Source organism: Cherax quadricarinatus, chromosome 4, assembly GCF_038502225.1.
Source record: "Cherax quadricarinatus isolate ZL_2023a chromosome 4, ASM3850222v1, whole genome shotgun sequence".
NCBI classification, from domain to species: domain Eukaryota; kingdom Metazoa; phylum Arthropoda; class Malacostraca; order Decapoda; family Parastacidae; genus Cherax; species Cherax quadricarinatus.
The window spans coordinates 25,440,992-25,453,574 of NC_091295.1; the positions used below are offsets into that span (position 1 = coordinate 25,440,992).

General features: G+C 38.8%; 1 protein-coding gene across 2 annotated transcripts in view; it reads right to left on the reverse strand.

The window, feature by feature from the left end:
- The window catches only part of Arl1 (ADP ribosylation factor-like 1), a 34,297-nt gene extending 25,226 nt beyond the window's left edge, over positions 1–9,071 (reverse strand). The window contains exons 1-2 of one of the 2 annotated variants that reach the window (XM_053770284.2): positions 8,916–9,071; positions 2,666–2,882 (exon numbers count right to left, since the gene is read on the reverse strand). In XM_053770284.2, the coding sequence (XP_053626259.1) occupies positions 2,666–2,882; positions 8,916–8,919 (221 nt within the window). In that variant the 5' untranslated portion in view covers positions 8,920–9,071. Of the gene's footprint in view, positions 1–2,665; positions 2,883–7,266; positions 7,521–8,915 lie in introns of those variants that run through there. The other variant, XM_053770283.2, reaches the window with a different exon arrangement.
- Positions 9,072–12,583: the final 3,512 nt, after the last annotated feature.

The following is a 12,583-nucleotide window of genomic DNA, read 5'->3' on the forward strand; positions in this document are numbered from 1 at the left end:
GTTGGGAGATGTATGAAACTCGGGTTACCACTGTACGTATATACATTATGAATTATATTGGTCTCACAGGCTACAAAAGTTACTTGAAAAAATAAAATATTAAAAAAGAAAAAAACGAAAAGAAAAAGAAAAATAATATTACTGAGTGAGTGGCAGTCGTCGATGCTGCTGTAAGCAGTTCACTTTCTGTCATCTTCATGCCTCTATATCTCAGCAAGTACTGATCGCAATTTTTTTTTCTTTTAAAACACTAGAAAAATATTCTTAAGATTTTGGTAAGAAAAAATTTGTAAATTTTTTTTTTATTTTTTCGACACAGAGCAAGTTTGTGATCAGGGCTCTCGACAGTGAAAGGGTTAAAACCCAACAACACTGCCAATTACAAATGGTAATTAAAAAAAAAGCTGCATTGTTGATGTCACTTAAGTCAAGAGTTGTAGGATTTGATGAAGACATAAATAACATACTGTAAGTTATTTACGAGTAACTTCTTTCCTTGGTGAGTGTTATTTGTGACTGTTACTACTTGCAGTACAATCTAGCTCAAGACTTTAACCTGCTATCAGCAGATACTACCACAGCAAGAGTAGAAGTATTCAAGATGAAACTGAATCACCACCTTTGTCAAGTGCCAGGTCAGCCAGGCTGTGATGCTTATGAAAGCCAATGGGCCAACTACAGCAAGAGCCTGGTTGAATAAGCAATCAGAAAAGCCTGGACCTAGGCCAAGCTGGAAGGGCAGAAAATTCTCAAAAATCAGTCACAGGGCAGCAGCAACAGCCTGGCTGATCAGGCCCTGATCCAACATGACGCCTGGTCATGGACCAGGTTGTGGTGGGGGTTGACCCCCAAAACCCCCCTCCAGGTATACTCCAGGTATGCCTAATACCTGGATAGTATTGGAATTCATAACTCTCCACTGTTATGGTGAGGGTATTAGATCCCAGGGCATGTGATGCACAAAAGATTTACAATTTCATGCCTAGTAGTATAGGGTGAAGACGGGCATCAATCCTCATCATGCATGGAACATAAATGTCTCACAGCAAGGTAATTAATTATATACTGTATTAAATTTACAGTTCTTGACCAATCTATTTAAGATGAGCCCTCCGTGAATACACACACACATACACACACACACACACACACACACACACACACACACACACACACACACACACACACACACACTATAAGAATGAATTTAATGAAAAATATATTAACCCTTTGACTGTCGCGGCCGTATATATACGTTTGTGAGGTACCGTGTTTGACGTATATATACTCATAAATTCTAGCGGCTTCAAATCAGGCAGGAGAAAGCTAGTAGGCCCACATGTGAGAGAATGGGTCTGTGTGGTCAGTGTGCACCACATAAAAAAAATCCTGGAGCACGCAGTGCATAATGAGAAAAAAAAAACTCCGACCGTTTTTTTTAATTAAAATGCCGACTTTGTGGTCTATTTTCGTATAGTATTTGTGGTTGTATTCTCGTTTTCATGGTCTCATTTGATAGAATGGAAACTATATTATAGAAATGGAGGTGATTTTGATTAATTTTACTATAAAAAGAACCTGGAAATGGAGCACAAAGTACAGGAAATGTTTGATTTTTGCCGATGTTCAAAAGTAAACAAATGATGTCATTGTCCAATAAATGTCCAAATAGCCATTCTAATACGCAGTCATGAATGGGTTGATGTAATTTTTACAATTATTACAGTATTGCAGTAGTCTGCATAACAGTAAATCTTCTATTTTTTGTTTGAATAAAATTTCAAAATAAAAAGCAAGAGTAATATCACAGGGACCTGGAGACACGACTGATGAACAAAGAAAATCTTATTTTAGAGCCAGGAATGTCTGCATTGTTCATTCTGGACCTTATTTTGAAATTGTCGTATTTTTTAATTTTCGTGAAATTGGCCAAATTGCAAATTTCTGACCATGTTATTGGGTAGTTGAAATCGGTAAATGGGCAGTTTCTTGTACTCAATCGATAGAAAAAATAGAGTTCTGAAGAAATAGTTATGAGTTTGGTTGACTGGAATAACGGAATTAGCCGAAAATAGGGCTCAAAGTGGGCGAAATTGCCGATTTTTAAATATCGCCGAAGTCGCTAACTTCGCGAGAGCGTAATTCCGTCAGTTTTCCATCAAATTTCGTTTTTTTGGTGTCTTTACAATCGGGAAAAGATTCTCTATCATTTCATAAGAAAAAATAATTTTTTTTTTTTTTCAAATATTTTGCGACACCAGGAGCAACTTCAGGATTGGGCCCTTCGACAGTCAAAGGGTTAAAGAACAATTTCTGGAAAAAAATTAAATTTGAATGTCTACATTGTTTATATTTGCAGATCAGTGTTTGCAAGAAATTAATTAGTGAAAAAGTGCCGATTTCATAAGTGTCAGCATACTGCAGATGGTCCTAAGTCTAGGTCCCACTACATGGAAAGAATTTATTTTTACAATACAATATTAATGGTTTCTGGGTTCAGAGGACCCTCTAAGAAATTTTGTAGGAAACACTGTGCTGTAGTTACTGTACTATAATTACTAGACTTCCAAGAAAGAAGCTTTAACAAATGTGATTAAAAAGAAAAAAAATTGCAAAACACTGGATAAGCATACAAAAAAATATCAACAATGAAACAGGCTCTCACCTGATACTGGTTTGTCCTCCTAAGTCCCACACTTGAAACCGGAGATTTTTATAAGTAACTTGTTCTACATTGAAGCCTATGGTGGGAATGGTCGTCACAACTTCCCCTACTTGTAGTCGGTAGAGGATTGTTGTTTTGCCTGCACCGTCCAATCCAAGAATCAATATACGCATCTCTCGGGAGCCGATAAGGCCCCGAAAGTAGCTGAGGAGAGCCCCTATGAGAAAAAATGTATACCCAAGTAAAAAAATTTTCAGTCATATTTAACATATTTCACACAAGTATGTAAAAGAAAGGTGATGCAAATGAGTTCAGGTTCAAAACAGAAAATAAAAGATGATAGGTCAAAGTTGGTAGAAGGCTTAGAGAGGGCATTAATATTTAGATACAGTATATGCTACAACACTGCCCTCAAAATTAAGAAATATGAATTACAAAGAAAATGAAAAATATAATGACCTCATTATTGCACAAGAGTCTGGATAAGCAAGTTGCATTAGACATACCTGACATTTTAATTTGATTTAAAATTATATAATGTTCAAGTGTTCCTAACTACTTTTGAAGCAGTTAACAGCAGGGAAACTTTTAGAATTTACAAACAGAATTTTACATATTTTTGGGCCTTTTATTTGCAGGGAGTTTCTACTCAGGTAAGTCAAATACGTGGGATATCAAGGACACAGTATGCGTGTTTTGTGCATCTTCTGTTGCAACTCTTTGTGAAACAAATCTTGGGACTTGGTTTATATTTATATTGAGTGTCCTGCATATGAAGTTTACACAGAGAGGTGTAGATGTTTTATATGTTGAATAAATTTAAACTTCTAAATAGAAGGAAGCATGTTCTCTGGAACTTGACTGAGATCATTCTAACAGAATATTGTTGTGATGATAGATTTTTGATAAAGATCCTTACTTTCTTAGGAAACATTACATTACATTGGATGATTTTGAAATTTATATTATGAAAGTAGTTTAGAAGTTTTAAGAAAACATTATACATACTGTATTGCAAACTCTAAGGAAAGCCTATTGTTAGGCAAAGCACTTCAATCAGACTAATTCTAGACTTTAAAAATTACTTAATTATAGTTCTATTATGTATACAGTGGACCCTCAGTTAACGATGCCATTGGATAGTGATAAAATCGGATACCAGTACTTTTTGCGTCAAAATATTGGTTCAGCTAACGATAAAAAACTCAGTTAAGGGCATTCGTCCAGAATGTGTCCAAAACAGCCTGAGCCGCCCGGGCCGCCCTGCCACTCCATGTACAGCCAGTGTGCCATTGTCTACAAGCCAGTGCGATACATTTCTTATTATTTCATTGTTTTTAGTGCTTGTAACTGCTAAATAAGCCACCACAGGCCCAAAGAAAGCTTCTAACGCCAACCCTGTGGAAAAAAGGTGAAATACTACTGAATTGAAGAAAGAGATAATCGCAAAGTACAAAAGTGGAGTGCGTGCCTCCAAGCTGGCCAGGTTGTACAACAAACCCCAGTCAACCATCGCTACTATCTTGGCCAACAAAAAGGCAATCGAGGAAACTGTTGTTGTGAAAGGTGCAAATGTGCTTACAAAACAGAGATCGCAAATACGTACTCAAAGATGTGGAGAGACTGTTGTTGGTGTGGATCAATGAGAAACAATTATCAGGAGATAGTGTTTCACAGTCAATTACATGTGAAAAGGCAAGGCAGTTGCATGCAGATCTCATTAATAAAATGCCTCCAACTAGTGCTGATATTGATGAATTTAAGGCCAGCAAAGGCTGGTTTGAGAGATTTAAGAATCGTAGTGGCATACACAGTGTGATAAGGCATATTGAGGCTGAAAAATACGTGCAAGACTTTAAGGGGTACATAGAGGCTGAAAAATTAAAACCCCAACACATGTTCAACTGTGGCGAAACAGGCCTGTTTTGGAAGAAAATGCCAAACAGGACCTATATTACTCAGGAGGAAAAGGCACTCCCAGGACACAAGCCTATGAAAGACAGGCTAATTCTCATGTTTTGTAGTAATGCTAGTGGGGATTGCAAAGTGAAGCCTGGTGTATCACTCAAACTCCCAGTGTGTTCAAGTAAATCCAGTGTTGTCAAGCCTAATTTGTGCATGATGTGGAGGGCAAACAGTAAGGCATGGGTCACTAGGGACATTTTCCTCAATTGGTTCTATCAAGCGTTTGGCCCCAGTGTGAAAAAATACCTGGAAAATAAATTGGAACTCAAGTGCCTCCTGGTATTAGACAATGCTCCTGCTCATCCTCCAGACTTGCAAGAGCAAATTGTGGGGTTTAGTTTCATCAAAGTGAAATTTTTGCCCCCTAACACCACTCCTCTCCTCCAGCCCATGGACCAGCAAGTCATTTTAAATTTCAAAAAAAAAAACTGTACACCATAGCAGTGTTTCAAAAGTGCTTTGAAGTGACCTCAGACACTGAATTGTGGCCACTGTGTACAAGAGAGGGATTTTGAAGGGTTTGGGGCTAACCCTGAGGAGTCTATACCAGTTGTGGAATCTACTGTGTCACTGGGGGAAGTCCATGGGGTTGGAGGTTTGTGGCAAGGATGTGGAAGAGTTGGCAGAAAACGACACTGAAGAGCTAACCACTGATGAGCTGCAAGAGCTTCATCTGCAACAGCAACAGACCACAGCTGAGGAAATTGCTTCAGAGGAGGGAGAAGATGGAGGAAGTTGCTTTCTTCAACAATTAAGGATATTTGTACAATGTGGACAAAGGTGCAAGCCTTTATGGATGAACATCACCCTGACACAGCTGTTGCAAGCCATGCTGGTGACTTTTACAATAACAATGCTGTGTCCCATTTTAGGGAAATCTTGAAGATACGCCAGAAACAGAGTTCTCCAGACAGATTTTTGGTGTGACAGGGGTCCAGTGACTCAAGCTGGTCCTAGTGGCATTAAAAAACAAGGAAGGGAGGTAACCCCAGTAAAGGACTTGCTACCTAAAGTCCTTATGGAAAGGGATTCCCCTTCCAAACAATAATACACTTCCATCCTCTCCCCTCCTCCCATCTCATCATTAAGTCTTCAATAAAGGTGTCATTTTATGAATTATTAATGCATTTATTCTGCGAGTCTCATTGTTTTCTGTGTAGGAAAATGTATATTTCATGTGAAAAAATTATTTTTTCTTTAATACTTTTGGGTGTCTGGAACAGATTAATTGGATTTCCATTATTTCTTATGGGGAAAATTAATTCAGATAACGATAAAATCAGTTAAGGACAAGCTCTCTGGAATGGATTAATATCGTTAACCGAGGGTCCACTGTAATTAGGCTTTGTGTGACATCAGGATGGATATTTTATGCACATTCTAAAAGTTAGGGAATTGCTTTAAAATAACTTAGTATAGTTTGACTGAGTAAGGGTTATATAATCAGGAGTAAGGTTAGTCTGAGAAAGTTTTATGACAATGGTTTGAGTATAAGACTGCTCACAAGACCAGCATAAAGGAGAGGTGATAAGAGAGTAGAGATAATGAGTGTAGCATTTGATTACAAGTTGGCAGCTGGACAGGAAGGCATATTGAATTAGAGTAACAAGGTATTTTTTTACTATTCTTGCAGCAGTATTAGATTTGCTGCTGTAGATGTATATCATAATAAATTAAATATAGATCAGAGATTAGTGTAGTATATATTAGTGTACTTTTAAAAGACTTCCTACTGTTTTGGAAATTTTCTTGGGTATGTATGGGATATGATAGGTGTGTACCTAAGAATTTTTCCATTATGATTACTGGCAATATGAGTATCATACACATTTATGTTCAATGGGATATTTTCTCAAACTCACTCTACACAGCAGGTCTTATCAATATTAAATGAGTTTATTGGTTGTCATCAAGGTAAAGTATGTTTAGGAGCTTGTCTGTAGCAGATGAAGACAGCCAGATCAAGACCAGATCTAGATTCAAGATGACAAAACTTGTATCATCTGCAAACATAATTAGTTTAAGATCCTGGGAGGGATTAAGTAGTTCATTGATGTGGATGAGAAAGAGGGGGCCTAGGACACCATCCTGTGGCACCCTCATGTTGACAGACTGAGTTAATCATATTAGGTTAGAAGGGCCACTGACAGCTTACAACGAGTCGAGCCCAGCTTCCCGGAGTCAAGCTAATGAAGTACATGTACTGTCATTACTCGTCTCATGTTGGCGTTTCTCACTGGTTATTACCAAGTTGAGGTCTAGGTTTGAACTGACTGATAATTTACTCCTTAAGACGTCCACATAATTTACCTATTATGCGGTTTAATTTTAGGGAAATGGCAAGAAATGTACCCAAAGCTAAGTAACTCAACCTAAAATACAGTGGACCCCTGCATAACGATTACCTCCGAATGTGACCAATTATGTAAGTGTATTTATGTAAGTGCGTTTGTACGTGTATGTTTGGGGGTCTGAAATGGACTAATCTACTTCACAATATTTCTTATGGGAACAAATTCGGTCAGTACTGGCACCTGAACATACTTCTGGAGTGAAAAAATATCGTTAACCGGGGGTCCACTGTAATCTAATGTAACAATCTTATTCTACCAGTGGCAGAGTGGAAAACTGTGTACCTTTGTTTATATCTGATGCATCTTTGTTTATGTTGGTGTGATTGGTCAGACTCGCTGCACGACAATAACTGGTGATTATCACCAAGATACTGCTCATGCCAAAATAAATGTATTTTTTTGGTAATATTTCCCAAATTAAAAATTTGCATAAGAAGTAACAAATGTTGTTAATTGCTGTATTTTACATAATACTGCACAAGTTGGGATTAAGACAAACTTGATAATGACCCTGACATTAAGGCAAGACTATGCGAGAGCATGGCCTCCGAGTCTGATGTTCTAAAAAAAACCATACCCCGGCCGGGATTGAACCCGCGGTCAGAGAGTCTCGAGTTTTGAGACTCTCTGACCGCGGGTTCAATCCCGGCCGGGGTATGGTTTGTTTGCAATCGTGTCATTACGATTTCGTGAGTCTGATGTTCTAGTTTAAACAGCAGCCCACTGGGTATTCATTATTCTCTAGAAATTAATATTTTTAGTCAAGCATTTTTATCGTTGCAATATCTGTACTTTTTCCTGGCCTGAAACTAAATTGGCAAGGGTTAAAAACATTATGATTACATACATTAGTTTATGTATCATTTTTCTAATTTTTTTACCTAATAAAGGCTAGCTAAAATTTGATCTGTAATTATTTAATGTTGGGTCTCCACTTTTGTGGGCTTGATTTTTTTTTTTTTAACAAATCAATTTTACAGATTAAGTCCCGTGGCCTGGTAAGCAACACTCTTGCTTCACACAGTGTGTCCGTGGTTTGATCCCCAGCAAAGGTGGAAACATTGGACATGTTTCCTTACACCTGCTGTCCCGTTCACCTAGCATGTAGGTTACTTGGGTGTTAGTCGACTGGTGTGGGTCACATCCTGGGGGGAAAAGACTTAAGGACCCCAATAGAAATAAGACAGACAGTCCCTTGGTGATGCACTAACTTTCTTGGGTTATCTTGAGTGGCTAACCCTCTGGGGTTAAAAACCCAAACAAAATCTTATCCTGCCCAGCTCATATCAAGCCCAGCCATATCTCAGGTATACTACTACCACCCCCTGGGACGTGACCCACAACAGGCAACTAATACCTAGGTACCTACTTACTGTTTGGTGAACAGGGACAGCAGGTGTAAGGTAACATGCCCAACGTTTCCACCCGTGCAGGGGACTGAACCAGACACTCAGTATGTGTTTTCTACATTTACTGAATAATGCTACAATGGTTAATGATAACACTTGAACGGATGTCTTGTGTATGAATGGTGGTTATTATTATATTCATAACATGCGCTGAACTCGTATGGGTCATAAAGACCAGTGGTACATCAGCTTTGTTTCCAATTAATCCTAACAAGTCTAATGAGATGTGCATGAATGTAAACTACTGACACACACATACACTTTCACAGACTGTCATTAATCTTAGTAAGATGAAATAGAGGCAGTAGCTACTAGGTCTGGTCTCCACGTAAGCACCTAACAAGCTCTCAACTCCCTCACGCTATTTAAGAGCCAACACTGCCAATATTTCCTAAACTTGTGCTGTACATAAACCTCACATCACCACCCACTTTCCCTCGAACACCCATCCTCGGCGGTCTCCACACCCTGACACCCGGGACAACCACCATTACTCCCTTAGAAAGCGAAAAGAAAACTCACCCATTGCTAGTATTTTGGTTTGACAGCTGGTAGTGACAAGAAGTGTGCTACGTGGACGGTGTGAGGGAGACAAGTGAGGGTCACGTGGCCTCCCCAACACCCTCACCCAGGCTGCCACACATGTCTTCCAGCAGACTTATAGGGAGTTTGATCCTCCCTGGCAGGACACCCGTGCATCTATACCTCTGATTCACATCAATGGGTCAGGTTTTCAAATAATAAAAGGCGTGTTACATCATCTTAATTGTAGCTATACGCAAATGACCCGCACACTGGTGAAACAAAATTTATGAAGACGTGTCGGTGTGTGACTAGTTAATGCTCTAAGTCGGACCGAAGCGTCGTCATAGGTTTTCTTTCCTATGTGCACATGTAAACTACATTTTGTGAAGGAAATACAATGTGTTTTGTTTCTTTTTTATTGTTTCAGTCACAGTATTATGCCTTTTTGTTCTTTAATTGTAGCTATGTCGTTCCTTCTGATTATTGTTGTTAGATATTTAGAAGTCTCGTATTAGAAAGTTTATTCAAGTATAGGCACACATAAGTACAGTTACATTAATTATCATACAGAGCAGTACATGTGTAGACTACCCAGGATACCCCAGAAAAAGTCAGTGACTTATTTCCATATCCAACACATAACAAAAAAAGTATCCAAAACTATACCATTCACTTACATATCCATACCTCACCTATGCTATCTGTGCTTGGGGTTCAACTGCAGCAACACACCTAAAGCCAATAATAACCCAACAAAAAGCCGCAGTAAGAATAATCACTAAATCCCATCCCTGGCAACACACCCCCCACTCTTCATAGATCTAAACTTACTCCCTGTTCAGAACATCCACACTTACTACTGTGCAATCTATATCTACAGGACCTTAAATTCCAATATTAACCTTGACCTAAAATGCTTTCTTGATAGTTGTGACAGGATCCACAGGCATAACACCAGACACAAACATCTCTATGACATTCCCCGTGTTCGACTAAACCTTTATAAAAATTCAATGTATTTCAAAGGACCTAAAATCTGGAACACCCTACCTAAAAACTCTAGAACTGCAGACACATTCATCATTTTCAAAACTACAGTTAGAAAACATCTTATCTCCCTGATCCACCTCGACAACTAACTACATGATAACCACCTGGTGGTTCACAATTACTCACTCACCCACTGACTATAAACCCAGAAATACTAATCTTAATCTTAAAATAATAAATTCTAACTAGTCATAAGTTTGCCTATGATACTCCAATATAGACACTTTGTATTGTGCCAAAACAAAAGCATTCACGTTGCTAAACTCACAAATTATGATGTAGTCACTTAGCCTTAATACCATAATCTATAAGGATTTAATTTTAAGAATTAATCTAAGTCTGATTGAAATGCCTAGCCAGGCTAGATGTCCTAGTGGCCCCCTCTGTAATTAGTATTTTATAACATGTAAACCACACAATACCCAAAACCTGTAAACCCCACATTGTAACCCTTATAGAGAATAAACTTGAATTGAATTTGGGTCCTTGTAATACCTTATTTAAACCTTAAAAATTAAAACGCCTAAGTAACTCAACTATGTGAAAAGTAGTTACAATAAAAGGAGATATACTAGGAGTGCGGTAAAGTGAGTTATTTCTATTAACATTAAAGAGAGGATCTGATCACAGTAATAGGTACATGCATGTTGGCTATACAAGAATTCCCTCTCCTCCCTTTCTGTCGCTACATTCATTAGATACCTTCTGGCTCACTTCCTGAACTGGCTCATGCTGTGACAGTCTGTTCCACTCCTTTACTGCAGTACAATAAAAGGTGTTTGAAGCCTGACCACCTACTGTTAGTACTATAAAGTTGTGTTCTCTTCCACTAGCGCTATAACTGTTTTGGTTCCCAACCTTGACAAACTTGGCAGTAAGATATTCCGGACACAGCTTGTGAACAATTTTACAAACGTGATTGAAATTCAGTTGTTTTACTCTTGTCTTCAATATTCAACATATTCAGTTGTTGTAATTCATCCTGGCCTACATATTTTCTTGGACCCAGGTCCAGGATGAAACTCACCATTTTGTTCTGGGTGATTTTTAGTCGTTCAGATTTTTTTTCTTAAGGGAAAGTACTATGAAGAACAAGAGTAATCTGTATGACATTGTATAAGGGCTAGACATAGGGTCCTGCGAGCCTCAGTATGTAGACACTGTGCTTGTCTCTAGAGGAACTTCAGTCTGGCATTCGCTTTCTTTACTACACTGTTCCTTGTCAAGTCTCCTGACATACTTGGGTCAAAGGTTATTCCCAGATATTTCACTGAAGTTTAACTCCTGTCTAAAAATTACGCATTAAAATATAGATAATATATTGTTTATAATCAAGAGCAAAATTTTATAATGTATACCTGGAGAGGGTTTCGGGGGTGAACACCCCCGCGGCCCGGTCCATGACCAGACCTCGTGCTGGATCAGGGCCTGATCAACCAGGCTGTTACTGCTGGCTGCACGAAATGCAACGTACGAGCCACAACCCGACTGGTCAGGTACTGACTTTAGGTGCCTGTCCAGTGCCTGCTTGAAGACAGCCAGGGGTCTATTGGTATTCCCTCTGATGTATGCTGGGAGGCAGTTGAACAGTCTTGGGCCCCTGACACTCATTGTGTTGTCTCTTATAGTGCTAGTGACACCCCTGCTTTAAATTGGGGGGATGTTGCACCGTCTGCCGAGTCTTTTGCTTTCATAGGGAGTGATTTTCGTGTGCAAGTTTGGTACTAATCCCTCTAGGATTTTCCAAGTATATATAATTATGTCTCCCTCCTGCATTCTAGTACAGGGTTAGGAACTACAAGCGTTCCCAGTAATTGAGGTGTTTTATCGCAGTTATATGTGCTGTGAAGGTTCTCTGTTCTGGGATATATCTTTTTTTTTTGGGTGGGGGAGTATGCAGGTTGCAGTAGTAATATTGATTTGTTTGATTTTTCTTGACACAGTTTATATAGCTAAGGAAACGTTAAGTGGATGCTCAAAAATACTAAAACTGGGGAGGAAATTAGTAAGGTTTGTATGTAAGCTTTTGATATATAACTTAAAACGTTTTTACAGTGTTCTAGAGGGCACAATGATGTTATAGGAACATACTACGTTAAGTAGAGAAGAAAAAGGCACAATACCGTGACTGGAACAATACACAAATAACTCGCACATAGGAGAGAGGAACTTACAACTACGTTTCGGTCCGACTTGGACCATTTACAAAGTCACACTGTCCGTGTAGCAGTATATATTATACTAATATAGGAGGGGTAAGGATAGGTTAACTTGGATCAAGAGCCTTCACCGTTATCAAGGCACCTCTCTCTCTCGAGGGCACTGAGCGTCCAGTAGCAGGAATGTAGCTCAGCATGTGTATGCATTATGAGTACTATATTAGATCTCGTGACTTAGCATCTGTAGAGCACAGCCTCTCTGTTTGGAAACTAATTTAAACTTTCTCCGGAAATCTGCAGTCCAAAAAAAAAATGAAAAGCTTAACTTTCCTATCAAATGAAAAGGAATCAATGCAAAATCTTCAGAGCAAGCCAGAACTTTACAGCAAAATTACTGGTCATTTTACTCGACAGCTAGGACGAATTCCATTGAACTACCTGCACGTTACCTGTAGT